This window comes from Ambystoma mexicanum, chromosome 1q (genome assembly GCF_040938575.1).
Source record: "Ambystoma mexicanum isolate Mex_15411 chromosome 1q, UKY_AmexF1_1, whole genome shotgun sequence".
NCBI classification, from domain to species: Eukaryota; Metazoa; Chordata; class Amphibia; order Caudata; family Ambystomatidae; genus Ambystoma; species Ambystoma mexicanum.
In genome coordinates, this window is record NC_090922.1 from 295,438,015 (window position 1) to 295,454,012 (window position 15,998).

At 46.8% G+C, this 15,998-nt stretch overlaps 1 protein-coding gene across 2 annotated transcripts in view; it reads left to right on the forward strand.

Moving 5' to 3' along the window:
* The window catches only part of LOC138527483 (meckelin-like), a 642,839-nt gene that overhangs the window by 461,389 nt on the left and 165,452 nt on the right, over positions 1-15,998 (forward strand). For both annotated transcript variants that reach the window (XM_069638711.1, XM_069638700.1), the window contains exon 16: positions 6,492-6,590. In XM_069638711.1, coding sequence (XP_069494812.1) covers positions 6,492-6,590 — 99 coding nt within the window. The remainder of the gene's footprint in view (positions 1-6,491; positions 6,591-15,998) is intronic.

Consider the following 15,998-nt stretch of genomic DNA (forward strand, 5'->3'; position numbering starts at 1 on the left):
GAAAGAGATCTACCCCCAACTCGTTGCTTGGAGAAGCGGCTGACCCTGAGGGCGTTGGAGGTGGATGAGCGAAGAGCTCGAGGAGGAAGAAATTTAGAGAGAGTTGAAGGTATTTTGGCCCGAGGCCCCAGAAGGCCTTGTGGACAATGCAGAGGGTTTTGAACTTAATCCTCGCAGCCACTGGGAGCCAGTGTAGCGATTTCAGTCCTGGAGAGATACGGTCCCTGGGCTTGAGGCCAAGGACAAGTCCCGCAGTCCTGTTCTGGATGAGTTGCAAAGGGCGGAGAGTGGAGGCAGGCAGATTCAGATAGAGGCTGTATGAAAGAGAGAGTTGAAGGTATTTTGGCCCGAGGCCTCAGAAGGCCTTGTGGACAATTGGGGAGAAAGTAGAAGGAAAGAGTGAGAGATACATAATAAAAATAAATTACAAGCGAAGTGGGCTGTACGACCTGGTTGTGGATGTGTGGGTGCGGGTGTGATAACTGAAGGTCCTGATCACTAGTAAGAGAATAGAGGATAAATATGTGTAGTTTGATTTACGGTGATGGTCTTATCTAGGCAAGTAATGTTTGGGAACTTGATGGAAATGGTGATTGGTTGTGTGATGGACTTGAGAAGTCCACATTTGAAAACTCAATGGATTATGTAGTTAGTAAAATATTTCCTGAAATAATGGACAGTGATTCGGCTTAAGTGTCATATAAATCAGACCTAAGTCGTAGATACAAGGCAAAGGGATATCATTGGAAAACATCAAAAGGGGCCTTTGGTTATGAAAGCAAGGCACGAACATATTCCGATCGAACAGCTAGGATTACTATGAAGAAAATACTTCTTAACGTTGTCTCTAGCTGTCACTGAACCCTTAGCAATGGATTAACTGGAAATGCATCCAGAGGCAGGGTGCAGAGAAAGGAGCAGAACAAAGGAGACAAGCTCTCTCCAAGCTGTGATCTCTTGGACGGTGGAGCGGGAGGTCAACCAAAGAGGCTTACCGGAGTTGCAATGGCCAGAAATGTAGTTCTGTTCTGCAATGGCTTAATGTTAGGCACTTGAAGTGGGCTGAGATGAATGGGGGCGTAAGGACCTCGAGAATAGCTCAGAGGCAACACGTTTGACTTGGAAACAAGACAACACAGAGCAACAGAGGTTCGAAGCACCTCGAATCGCTTTATAAAAGATGAATTCATCGTTAACATTGCGGGCAGCAACATACCGACAAAATAGGCAACAAGCAGTGAACAGAAGACCGGAAAGCCGCTTAGAAGAGGAGGAGCCTGAGATAGCCGTAAAGGGGCAGATACAACAGCCGGACACGCACCATGAAAGGGCATAAAACAGTGGGCAAAGGGCAACGTGCAATAGGAAACGCGAGAGATCCGAAAGCAAGCTGTGGTTGACGGACTGTAGAACCAACCCTAAGCAGATGAATCATTCCATTTCTACCCTGAATGGGCTCATCAAAAACGAGGGCAGTGGACATCAAAAAGTCGATGGCCCTTATACTACTGACCACATCCATTCCATTTTGTCATTGTCAAGTGGCACTCTACATTCCATTCCCGACTGTAGGAAACATTTTATTTACTTATTTATTGCATTTGTTATACGCCCAAACCCAGAGGTATCACGGCGTAGTGCCTAACATGTAAGGTTAGCCCGATCCTCGGGCCACAAATGCTGGTGGGAAGCAAGAGAATGTGTATATCGCATTGCATTTTCAATGGTTACATCTCTTGCTGAGAGCTTGAGGGTAATTAAACCTCCTCATGAAGCGTACCCACAAGGTACAAAGTGTGATGACATTTTTAATTACGGGAGGTCCAAGAGATTCGAGTCTGGAGTTCACTGACACACCCTGTGAGTAAATTCCTATTGCTTACTTCCAGCATAAGAATCCAAGAAAGGAAATAAGTGGTGCGATGCAGGTGCAAAACTAGCTCGAAACTTTGTGCCGGAGGGCATACATGTCAAATGGACGGGGAGGGGCTACCTTCAGAGTCTTTTTACTGGGTGGGGCAAATGTACTTGTATGGTGCCCCATTCTGGTTGTCCCAAATACATATTTTTGGGAACAAGTATCAAATTAGCATAAAATGCTGCAATTGTATGCCCATTGAGCAGGTGGCATTGCCTAAAGAGATGATAGGTTTTAACTACAAAATTAAAATTCTGATGGTAACTTCCAGCATAGCAGTGCTGTGGTTGTGATGCAATGCATGGTTGAGTTATCAGTTGGTAGTTCATAGTGCATACTCAACTGAATTGTACCATAACCCCAGGAAGGACTTAGTGGCGCTACAGTTGCAGTGCCTTTGGGGTGTCAGTAGGGAGGTCCCAGGAAACTGGCTTGATACTGTGGTCCCTGAATATGTGTCATGCAGAGTGTCACCTGGCATTCCATCCCCTATCCCAATGACACATCCTGAGACACAAATCCAGCAGCAAAACAACATGGGTTAATGCAACGTACACCACCTGAAGACAAATGTCTACACGGAATCTTCCTACACACCACACTAACCCACCACAAATACACCAACTCAATTTCCCACACTCCTCTACTTTAGTAACACTCTGACAGACACTTTAGTCAATCACACAAACAATTTACGTTAGCAGCATGGATATCAAATAAACCACTGCTTTAGACAAGTCACAAAATAGCTAAAACCTGCCCACTAAAGACATCTTTATCATTTATGATCACCGCATGTCAGCATTGCAACAGAGCATCCTTGCCCTGCCCCGTGTTACTGACCTAGGCCAACACCTAAATATCCTGAAGCTCCAATGAACTGTGAAAATGGGAGAAGGTGTGTTATGCAAGACCAGCACATCATAACTGTGCATAGCAAAGAGTTTGTCTAATTTACATTTGGGGTAGCATTCTGAATAGCACAGGCAACCTCAGTGACAGGCAGCAACGGGGCAGGAAATTCGTGTCACTGTGCTATGCTATAATCGCTGGTTCAGTGACTGACTAGTGAGACTATATTTGTGCCTTTCAAATGAAGAGATCTGGGAATTGAGGGAGGGTCACTGCAGCAATAACGCAATTCTAGGTGGTGGCCCTGTGTAGCCCTAATGGAGAAGCACAAGGAGATGCTATGTTGTCCCTCAAGTCATGAAGTCTGCCCCATTGCAAAGCAGTCTTTTTTTAATAGTGTGAATTTAGTCGCTTCTAAGGACTCCACTTTCTGCTGTTAAGTCGGGCTGACATTACACACTTTGGGCCTCATTACAAGTCTGGTGGTCTGGCAGACTACGAGAATGCCTGCAGGGGCGGGTGCTCCTGGGCGCTGTCACCGGCCGGGAGCACCAGTCTCTGCAGGCATGGTTTTCACGGACGCACCGGCACTGTTAGCAACAGTGCCGGTGCTTCTGCTTCCCCATTTCCATGCAGTCCTATGGGACTCCGCGGGAATGGGGACTTAAAGTTCCCGCCGCCTGACATCCCGGGCCATCGGAACTTGTCCCAGTGGCACTGGGATATCAGATGGCGGTGCGGCTGCTATGGGGTTGCCAGAAACCCACCACCTACCGGCGGGTTTTCTGGCAACCCCATAATGAGGCCCTTTGTTTATGCAGAGAATCTGGTATTATAACCCCCCTCTGCAAATCTGGCACTTAACCACAAACCTCTGAGCTCTACTTGCTGCAAATATATATTTTCTTTATTATATAAAAAAATAAATATATATATTCTAAATGTATGTTATAGATGATATATTATGTTAAATATTTTGGTAAGCAGAATGCCACCATCCCGCATGCAAAGCCTTCCATCTTGGCTTTGATCCTAGAGTGCGTGCACAAACCTCCATGTGGGCTTAGGGCACAGAACAGAACCAGGGGAGAGGTACAGGTAGAACGCAGCAGGATGTCACAGCATCACAACCACAATAGAGAAGAATTAGAATCTCACTCCTGGGGATGCCTTATCTACAGCCTCTTACACCCCTTCCCTTCGATGCTTTACAGATCTCCCAGGATTTCACTAACCTGTGAGGTAAAGGTCCTAGGCCTTGCATCTGGAACCCTGTATCCTTTCTATCTCCCAGAACATTGAGCAGGATTGTTTGACCACTTCAGCAATTGTAATCCAAGGACTGAAAAAGGAAGGTTTATTTTCCCCACACTACCATACAGTTACCTACAGCAGGAGAATTCGGGAAAGATGCTGCTGGAGAATAGTGCCAGATGTTTCAGGTAGCATTTGGATTCACAAAGGTGCTGGCCAAATTACTGATGTTTTCCCAGCTGAAACACCAGGTGTTTGGGCATCAACTAGATGGGAAGGCACTAAGTCTTTGAGTCTCTGCTTTTTTTGGGTAGTTTTAGTGATTCTGCCATCCAACACACATGAATTTCCAGCAGATGTCCGCCTGACGCCAGACTACCATTAACCCAGCCCATCAGTTTTACTTTTTGGTGTAGTGAAGCTCCCCTTACTTGCTAAGGAAAAGCCTTTGTGCAAAGGCTGGAGAAGGCTGCCAGGATGGGACTGCTGGCCCCCGGTCTGATCCCCAGGACCAGTGTGATCCTTCTGCGTCATCTTTTAGAGCTGTGGGACTGTCTTGCTTGCTGGATACAAAACTCCCGAAACCCCTTATGTGCAGTGCTTGCTATTGGTTTTGTCCCAACTCCTCTAATTGGGACAAAAAAAGTATTCCCCAACTCAACCTTGAGATATTGCAGTGGGACACCAGCAGAAAAGCCAGAAGGAGCCCTGATTGGTTGCTTATTGATGGGATACCTGAAATAAGGGTATAGCGGGAGGTTGGCACTATGTTGGTTCTGGGCATGTAAGTGCCAATATACTCAGGAAAGAAAAAAATTGCAAAACTTCCCATGTTACTGAATTGAACAAGAAAAACTACAGAAAAGTCCAAAGTGTTAAGATGTCACCTCCATATCACTGACTGGGTGATGTCAGCATTTGTCTGAGGGCCTTGTATCATTCTCGGTCTGCTCTATTCTGGAGTATGTTGGGCCCACAAATAACTTCCCCACAAGTGCTGCAAAAAATGCTGCGAAGCGGCATCGGTGAGTTGGCCACCCATGAGTTGTACCAGATCGCTTTCTTGGCACTTGTTTGGAGGAATATGACATTCCAAAGTGAGGCGTGAATAGAATTTATTTCCATGGCTGTCCCAAAACCTGAGGCATCTTAGACGCCCTATGCCAGAGGTCTACCAGAGCCCAGCATGAAATGTAAAAAAATCTTTTTAAAAAACTTTTTTTTTTTTTAGATTGGAGGAAATGGGAAAGGGCAGCTCACATGATCAGACTGGACCATAAAACGGTCCTAGGCACCAATGAAAAAATGGCCAGCAGTTGCAAATGGATATTCAGTCCTTTAGTCACAGACCATTTGAACAGTACCCAAGGGGTTGTTTTTTGTTCAAATGTAAACTAATTATGATATTTAAAGAATATTTATTCAGCAACAATGGTCAAAACTACTAGCTGCATAGTGAAGTAACTCCTCAAACTGGTCCACATTGGCCAAAAAAGAGGCCCATTTTCACTGGCCTACACTAGCATTTCGCATTTTTGGTACAGTCATCACCCTATTGCCCTATAGGCCAGTCCAAGCCTGCCAGCTCATCCATAATGAGTGAGGGGGCGTCCACCCACTGGCCACCTCACCCATTATGGAGGAGCTGAGGAGCCAGCCCAGTGAAACACTGAGCACTCGGTTAGCTGCTTTTTCCAGCTGAGGGAATGCTCCTGGACTGGCTGAACTGTCAAAAGGGAAACACTGTTTGCCTTTGACAGTTCATTTCCCCAGCCGCACATGATCACTGAGCCATGCAACGCTGGGGGTGTTTTGCTTTGCCAGCCTTGCATAGCTCATTGGAAATGCTGGCTGGGGCACTGCATGCATGTATGTGCGAGGGAGTGCTCCTGCGCCTCCTCGCACATACGGGCAGAGCAACCTGGAGCGGGGCATTTTAGCAACCACGTGCAGGCCCCTGCAGAAGGTACGTTTATGGTGATTTATTTTTTTATTTAAATGTGTATGGATGTGTGTATGGTTGTGTTATGGGACTGTGGTGGGAGCAGGATGGGTGGCAGCACTGGGATAGTGGAGGGAGTAGGGTGGGGAGAGCCCAGGGTCTGTACTGGGAGTAGGGTGCGATGACGGCACGAAAAGTTCATAGCGATTTCTACATACTGTCCATCTGGTAATTTTGGGGGGCCCGGCCTGCCCAAACTTTGCTTGGAGGTGTGGAGGGCCCAGGCCAAAAAAGTTTGAAGACCACTGCCCTAGGCTATGCCTTACAAGCTCCATCGTGGGAACCCAATGTCTATATGTGCTCCCCTTTAGAGGACGTATGAGTTGGTGCCTATGTACTTGCCATGTTTCCCAGAATGATAGTGGGCCTGTGCCATTTGTTTTCCCTTGGATATCACTGTCACTATAACCCAGTAAAGGTGTATTACTCCATTGTGATGGACACTCTCTTCTAATCCTAAACCAGATTTCACTTGGAGTCATAGGATCGGCCGCCGCCTTATACGCCATCCTAGAAACCAGTAGCTGGGTCCGCCGCTCAGGGCTTCAGAACGTGCAATTGACAGTAAGTTCACTTTGTGATGCCGGCTTTGAAATGTATGTGTATGTCCAGCACGAGTGTTCAAGGGACGAGCGGATAATGGGATGCATGGCTTGTGGCCACTGTACGCAACTAAGTTCGGTCTCAGAGGTTAATGCATTCATGTTTCCAGGTTACTAAGAATGATCAGGGACTTGGAATCCAGCTTGTAGAATGATCTAGTTTTATGGTACAATAAAATGTAGCAAATTTGCAGGTTTATTAAGCCTGATAGAAACCAAAGATGTTGAAAGGATCATGCGGACACTTTGAGATCTCCAAGTCTTGCACTCACACAGGTGTTTTCTCAGAATGAATCTATACAGTAACTTCAATGATAAAATATCACCTCACTGGGAGGAGTTTAGCACAATCCTTTGTTAACAAATATTATGTTGAATAATGTCCGAATAGCAGTGGCCGGGTAATTCATACCTTACTCCTGGTGTGCCCAGCAGGTCACCTGTCAATGCAGCCTGACTGACCTCCCCCTGTTGGTAGATGTATCTATTACACCTTGTTGCAGACCACAATGATGTTTTGCAGCCGGGTTGGCGAGCCTTTCCCAATGTGTGTATTCCGTGGTATACGCGTTCTTGCTCATATTGGAGAGAAGGTCATGGGCCTCGAAGCCACTCTGGCCGCAGTAGTATACCTTTAGAACCTTATTTATTGTCGAAACATATACCAATCAAATGTTACCTTATTGAAACTTAAAAATAGATAAAATCTACAACTCAGAGAATCTGAAACTCGTGGGATATTCCATTAAATGGACATCTGACCTCATTACCGTGTGGGGATTCAGAACACAGACTCTAGAAAAAGGGTAACATGTCAGTGGATGGAAAGATCATTTGGGCACAGCTGGTCTATCCTTAAGGTTTTAGTGTTGTATGTGACTGTTGGGAAAGATTTTTCTATTTGCACCTTTCCTTCCATTGACATTAACAGAACCCCCTGCTATTAGCTACGGCTTGATCCCTGTCCTGACTTTGAGAGGTAAGTAAAGTCTTTTTGCTTGACCTCCTTTGCTCAATTCACCGCTTCTGGGGACACTGGTCATCCCATAAGGCTACCAGTGCAGGTAGACTCTGTCCCCTTTGTGAGATTCCTTTGTTGTTTTACTGTACCACACATCACATTGCAGTGAAGTGCTACAGGGGCACTGTCCCCTTTTCCTTTTTCTTTTGTAACCTTTTTGTTACTTTTTAGATGGGTCTATGATGGTGGTGGTGGATTTTTTTCCTACGTTTTTTTGTTTTTTTGTATTCATTTTGCTCATGTGCACTTTCATCCTTTTCTGCACACTGTCATTTTGAATACCATATACTCAAACTGGCCGTGTCACTCGGTTTCCATCCTGTCCTTTGGCCATCTTGTGCTTTGGCCTCTTTCTACCCTCTCTGGTCAGAAAATAGCATACATGGCATGCACTTTCAGGGGCTTCAGCTTGGAGTTCCTGGTCAAAGTGGAGGTGCGTAGATCCGCGCCAGTCATGGGTTGTCTGACTGTCCTGCCCCAATCCACATTCCTGCCAGGGGATCTCTGCTGCTGGGCTGATGTGGGGCAGGAGATTGTCTATGATTGGCCAGCCCATGCCAGTTTGAAGAGTGCATTCCCAATGGTGGGCTGGGACAGTCTAAATTCATGATAAAAGGAGCAGCCGTTCCCCTGATCGTCGACTGGAGCCGAGACTCTAATGAAGAGAGGAGTGTCTTGCTGAAGACCAAAAGACTACTGTGGAAGATGACCAGCGTTGCCTCCAGCCAAGTCTCAGTGAAGCCCCGGCCTCTCTTGCAACAGACCCTCATCGGTATTTCGACCCTTGGGTTGGTGGGACTAAACCCCTGCATGAGAAGGCTGGCACCAGATGTCTTCCGAAGTGTCCCTGAATAATCACATGGTCTGACGAGCTTCATTCAAGGCATCTCCAGTGCAGCCTGGGACTCTGCAGGTCATGGAGCTGTGGCTTAAGCCCATCTCTCCTACAGCGGGTGCTCTCCTGTATGAAGAGATGCCTTCCTGAAGTGGTTTCTTCTTTGCCACTACATGTCTCCCTCACCGACACCTGATTGGGGGGAATTTCACTGCTGCCCATCTCTGAAGTGTCCTGTGAGCTCCTCTCATCGGGCAACCTGCTGTGGCTGCTATCCTGAGGTGTCTGGGTGTCCTGCTGGAAGAGTAGTTCTGTAACAGTCTTGCTGTATCGAAGAACCACTATCTAGCCAGACCCTATTCTGAAACTGACCACAGACACAGCACCCGCAGCCCTTTGACATCCTGCAACCAGACCAATTACAGAAGTAAGTGCCCTCAGCACTTTTGAGTGCCCTAAGGGCGGTCACTCAATCAACCAGAGTTCGGAGCAGGAGTATACATACTTGTTTTCATCATCCTCATCAAAACCTTTATTCAACCGCCATGGTTTTCCTGTTTCGTACTTGTTTTATCGCCTCCCACCATAGGGATTGAATGGGCTTAAAGTCCACTCCCTAACTCTGCATTGCCTGGCCATGGTCAGTGGAGTTCTGACAAAGGATCCCCCCAAGCTAAACCCTACTGTGGTGGAATTGGGTAAGTACCCCCATAAGTGCATTTACTGATCCAGAACCCTTGTTATTGTATTACGCCTGGAAATTGTGCACAACACTCCTACTGTGACTTTAAAGACATACAGCTTCCCTCACAGGTACTTACCTGGACCATTGACCATTTTACAGGCACTTTGCCTACTTAGATGGTAAGGCATGGCATATGTGTGATTGCGTTGCACTGATTCCTTTACTTCACGGTCTACAGTTTTACTTGTTTCAATGATCTTGAATTGTTGCCACAGTTTCCAGTGTAATGTGTAGTTGACCTCCCTTTGACATCACCTGTGTGTATATTTGTGTTTAAAGTTTGATTTCGCGATTGACACTCACCTTTTACTTTACCTGCTTAGATCTTTAAAAGCCTAACACAATAATATGCGTGTACCTCTGTAGTGCTTGAGTTATTTGAGTCCTCTATGGTGGGTTAACTACACTATTACCATATCTCCTGAATGCTGCCTGACTGCTCTAGACATAAGTGTTAAATACCCTGATAATCAACTAGGACGGCTTCTCACAATCCTCACAATGGACTGGTTCTGTGATTTTATCTTAACAGCAACTTATAAGGGAAGTCGGTGTATTGATCAGTTTGTTCTTTGCTCTACAACATGTTTTCTCAATTGACCCCAAAAAATGTAGATGGTGAGATGGGTTTAGGAAATATTGGTGAGGGTGGGGTTATGGGGAGTGAGGGGCGGTGGTGGTTCGGAGGGGTTCCCACCGCTTTGTACCAAAAGCAAGTTGAGCAAACAAATTTGAGAAAAGAAAATTCGAGCAAAATAAAAAAAATCTTTAGACATACTAAGTGTGCACCTACTTCCTTAAAGATTATCCATTCAAGTTCTGGAACAAAACCCCATCCCACATCTGGGCAGCCCCGTCCCTGCTGCTCTTCAGAGAATAATTAAAAATACAGATCTTTAAGGGACACCTCAGCGGCGCCCGATAAGGGACCTCAAGATCCTCAGGCACCTCCCAAGCTTGCCGATGTTCACCTCCTGCCCCCCTTTAGAGCATTGGGCCTTTTCCTAGCCAGGCCCCTGCTCAATGCATGCATGCAGGCAATGCCAGCCGAGGCAACTGTTTGCATGATGTCGGCTTCTGCGATTAGAGGGCCCCCGAAACTGGTGCAAACTCGATCTGAATCCATGGCCACTTTGGGCCCACGCCTCCGTCTTTCTGATTGTTTCGAAGTAATGCTTTGTAATGTTTGCTGTAAAACTGTTACCCTCTTAAGCCACCATCGGGCAAACTTACTTGTGAGATGCATTTGGCCTTAATAACAACCTCCTTGAAAATCTTTCACCGCTTGCTAAATGTGTAGTGTGAAGTCAGCCCCTCCAGTGAAACTTTTTACCTGAATAATCACTTGCTTCTATATCGAAAACCTTCTGTTGAAGCCACTTTCTAGTCCTGATGACACTGTCCTTTATTGTGGGGCAAGACCAAAAGTAAACACATAGGCACAGCATCATGCAATGGGGGTTGCATGGGACATGTGTCCTCACATTTCTTAAGTGTTCCATTTGGGTCCCTGTGTCAAAGGCTTGATCACTGGGTCGTGGCTTACTGGTTCCTTGCTGTGATGGGCTTCCTCCTTTCTTATGGGAGGTACCGTTTCGCAAGTCATCCAGGATGCTCTGGTGTCAATGCAGGCAGGAGACCCAGCCCCCTTCCGTTCCAAGCGTTAGTGGACTTGGGAATGGACCCGTTCCCCCACACCACGGCTTCGGCTCCTGGTGGTTTAACATGATGTAAGGCAGTGGAACCACTACGGTGCCACTGAGTCGGGAGACAGCTGATGGTCTCAGTATGTCAGAGGAGCCAACATCTGACAAGGCAAGGCAGAACGAAGCAGGAAGAGGCAAGAGGCAGAAAGAGGAAAGAGCAGAAGGGGGTAGAAGGTAGCAGGACCAGGCGGAGCGAGGAAGTGCACAAGGCAGGAGTGCAAAAATGGCTGGAGAGAAACCAGGAGCCACAGAGAGGGAGAGTACAAGGCAGGACCAGACCGTAGAAGCGATAAGACGTACTGAGCAAGTGTCCCAAAGGCCTTAAATAGCCCACGCAAAAGGTATTCCGGCGCCGGAGGCTTCCCTGACAACCGATTGCTGATCAGCTGACCCCAGAACAGAAATTGCGCCATGATGATGGGGCGCCATAGCCCGATCCTGGAAGCGACCTGGGCAACCGCAGAATCCATGGGACAATCCCCACCAGTACCTTGTGCGTCTGCAGACTCCCCAGAGGCCGTAGGTGAAAATGCGTCCGTCCTCACCATGGGGATATAATCGCCACATTCCAACAGGTAAGCGGCTCAGGCGGTGCAAGTGAGCATGGCAGTGCGTAACACACTCTCACCATTTAGCCCACCGATATGTTTCAATCGGTAGTGACACAGCTCTACCGACAAGTTTGAATCAGAAGTGACACAGCTCCACCGATATGTTTGAATCAGAAGTGCACACATTGCCACAGGAAGAAGTTCTACTATTATTACTGCCTGATCTTAAAAGGTAAAAACATGAATATTTTAATGTGCATGTATACCTGGCCGAAATAAATCTTTATTATAACATTTCTGTTTCAAAGAAAAAACATATTTTTACTCACATTGCTAATGTAAATTACTTTTTTTACTCCCCAAAAATAATTTTACTCTCAACTTAAAAACATAAAATAGGGATTAAATACTCCCATCTAAAAATCGTATCTGTAGCATTGGCAATTGGAATAGGACATATTACGTTTGAGGCCTAGTAAGCCGAAATATTGAACGTGCCTTTTTGGCACAAGTTTCCTGTACAAATAAGGGCTAAGCGGAGGGAATAAAAGGATCTTGTTATGCTTTTGGACAGCTATAAGTTTGTCAAATACGGCACTTTAGGTTGAAAATGTGTGGGGATGATTGTTTATATTTATTTATTTATTTATAAAGTGCATGATCATAGGCCCGGAGGTATAGAAGCGCTAAACAAGACAAGAACAAGTAACAAGAAGGGAGGGATCAGATAGGGCGAAGTGAGGGGTTCAGCAAGGATAGAACCGGATTATCAGGTGAACAGGACAGTTTTTAATCTTTGCTTGAAAAGTGCAAGTGAGGGACAAGATCTGAGATCGAGTGGGAGGGTGTTCCAGATCCGTGGAGCTGCATGCGAGTGGGATCTCTGGGCCACATAGGGAAGCCTTGTTCTAGGTACCTCCAACATACCATTGTTGTTAGATCTCAATGCTCTGCGGCCCGGCAGCAGAGAGATGTAAGTGGATAAGTACTTAGGTGCCTGACCAAAGAGGCATTTGTGTGTAATGCATAGCACACGGAAGGTGATTCTGCTTCAGACAGGAAGCCAATGTGACATGGTCTGTTCTGTTAAGACCCTCAGCGATACGTACCGTGTTGTTTTGCACAGCCTGTAGGCGTGTAAGGTCGTGTTCTGAGATTCCAAGCAATAAACTGGAACAATAGTCCAAGTTGGCGCCTATAATTGCCCGTGCAATGGTAGCACAATTTGCAAAGGAGAGAAGGGGTGCATCTGAGCCAACAGTTTCAGATGGTAGCAGGAACTGGACACAAGACTGTTTACTTGTCCCTTCATGGTCAGTTCTTGGTCAAGTGTGACACCAAATGTTTTGATGTTAGACTGAGTAGGAATGCTACAATCATCAATTTTGAAGGATTTGTATTCTGAGTTGAGTTTATGCAGCTGTGTCGATGTGCCCAGACCATAAGTTCTGTTTTAGAATTATTATGGGCGAGTTTGTTAGCTTGCATCCAAGTCTTGAAATGCTCATAGGTGGAGCTCAGGATGATGGAGTCAGAAATATAGTCCCCTGTGAGGGGAACAAGACACTGCGTGTCATCTGCATAGTTGGCATATGTAATGCCTACTCTGTCCAGATGTTCAAATAATGGGATAGTGAAGATGTTGAAGGGAGTTGGTGACATGCATGAGAATGTGCTGAAGTACATAGTCCCTCAGCCAAAAGGGTGTGATCCACGAGATCGAACGCGGCAGAGAGATCCAGCAGCACAAGCAGGTCCGTATGTCCCCCTTCCATACTCTGGAGTATGTTAGTCTTTAGTTCAAGCAGTGTGGACTCAGTGCTATGGGCATGTTTATGGCCAAGAACGTTGTATTCGGCGAGGAAGGCCTAAATCTGCAAGTGTGCCACTCTGTCCAGAATCTTAAGCAGATAGGGGACATTAGTGAAGGGCCGATAATTGACTAGCAGGCTGGGATCGAGGGAGTTTTTTTTGTTAACAAGGCGGAGATCCAGGCCTGCTTAATATCACATGGGATGCAGTTTTCCCTGAATGTATTGTCTTAGTGTTTGTTTGTTTTTCCCATAGAAATTCAAATATATATTCTTATGATGTGGTCATTTGTGTTTACATCACAGGCAGGGCCGGCCTTAAGGGCAGCAGCGCCCTGGGCTAATTGGCGATTCTCGCCCCCCGCCCCTGGTTAACAGGGGGCGGGGCTAGGATGGGCCGCCTTTTTAAAAAAATGTTTATTATTATAACCTCCTCGCTCTGGCGAGGAGGTAATGATATGAATAGAGCGCATCAGCATCCTATTGTCATTAAATGAGCCCGCCGCCGCGGGTGCATTAAATGACAATGAGGCGCCTGCCACGGCTTCTGCCACTACACCAGCTAGGGGGAGCCCTTGAAAGACTCAGCCGAGCTGGCGTGGTGTCGGCTAATGGCGCCATGGGGGGGGGCGGGTCGCCCGGCTCGTCCCCCCTAAGGCCGGCTCTGATCACAGGTGATTTTACAATTGTTTGGTATACATTTTGGATTCTAGATTCTAATTATTTGGGGCCATTGCGTAGCTCTGCTTTTGCCCTTGGCGCCACAGAGGTCATGTTACTCTGGCCCAAGGCCTGCTCCCTACTCCTCCCAAACATTCCATCGGTGGTTGCTTCTAGAGGGAAAAAAAAACAATACTTCCGGAGAGCCATACCAGAACTTTCCAGAAGGGAGAATCACATACCCCTGGTGCCACGCCCAGAAGCAAGAGAAGCACTACTTACTTTCTGCAGTATACTGTTCCTATTGTGTACAGCTATACGAGAAATGTAAGAAAACAAACCTACGATCATGGGCTAACGTAGGGAAAAAGCTAGGCCTTCAAAGGTCGTAAGGTGGTGTCGTGTCACAACGGCGGTATGGAAGTGCCCGTGCGTAAAGATGAATTGACAAACTCCCATAGATTCCTAGCATAGGCTGCATGGCTGAAAAAGAAAACACTCGCCAGTGACGTATTTCCATTTAAAAAAGGGAAAACACTAGGATGAAAGGTCTTGTGTTTAGAGACCGTTTTCCTTTTTGGTCATTCATTCAACACCGACAAGGAGCAGAGAAGAGTGTTTCTCCACATGCTTTTTCTCAGAAAAAGTAACCTACAGCCTGACACTCAGTCCTGTTTTTTACGCTAGACATGTAGAGAATTCAAATATTTTATTCCATTCTCCAAGGATCCATACTTTTTCAAATGAACTATGATAAAGTTGCCTCCGATTTATGTGAATTGCACAAGTCTATTTGACCACTAGATGGCCCTCCTGCTTTGGCGAGAATACATATTTCAACATAAACTGTATTCATGCCATGTTCCGTTTTTTTGCGCAGAATGTTTACACCTGGGTTTCAGTCCTTCCTTCCCTAAGGACCCGATTCATGGAGAAAAAAAAATGCACGCCTCAAAGTGACTTTGCACTAGTGAAAAGTAACTTTGCACGGCCGATACAAACCCCGATTCATGGAACTGTGCAAAGTCAGTACAGAGTCGTCTTTGCAGTACAAAATGAATTTACACTGAAAACATGCACTTTGCACGGTTCCATGAATCAGGGTTTGTGTCAGTAGTGCAACGTCACTTTTCAGCAGTGCAAAGTCACTTTGAACCGTGCAAAAATTCCATGAATCGGGCCCTAGAGTTCCCAAGCGAGCGAGGCACTGGGAGGTAGCGATTGTTACGTTCCGCCCTGCGTCCCGCTGCGCGGTGACGCAGGGCGTTCTAATAAAAGCCCCGCCCCCGCGTTCGGGAGGCAGTTCCGGGGCAGACCCAGCACCAGCGTGGGTGTACATTATTTCAAGCTCCAGCTGGAGCTGCGCCGCAGGCCGCGCGGCCTATCTGCTCACTGCCAGCCCCTGCGCATAGACCGCGGGCCCGCGAACTCAACAATGGCGACGAGGAGAGACGAACATCACGAAAGGCTCGGTGCTCGGAGAGCACAATAACGCCACACAGCCATCGGCGAAATTTTTGGACACCCGGTGGGGGTTCCAAATGGACCAGCCTGCTGGATAAGCCGCATCGCTCCTGGCCTTCAGCAGGCACAGAAGTGATATAAGGCCCTTATTATGAGAGGAGTCATAGAAGACAGAAAGTGCGACTGATCCCTGCGCTCTTTCAAGAATTCTTCTGAGGGCGAAGCTCTGCCCGGTGTCTGCAGACATGGGACCTTTACCGACTGCAGGGAACCAAACCCCAGTTCTGCCCACTGGTTGTGGCCTGCAGCCATACACAATGCCTACTTTGGCCCAAAACTGCAGTGCAAAAACAATGAAAAGGAGTACATTAAAGCCCTCTGCGGCTCGCCCCAACCCTAATCAAGATGTGGGGAGGGGTCACAGAGGAGTGCAATACGAGTCGAAACTCAAAAAAGTCTCTTTTTCTCTTTATGGTGGCATATTTCACTGCTCTGTGAACCTTTTGATCCTGTGGTCCCAGTCCGTTCAGAAACCCTTGAGGCTCCCCAACTCCAGCAAGCCTTGCTGACAAAAAAT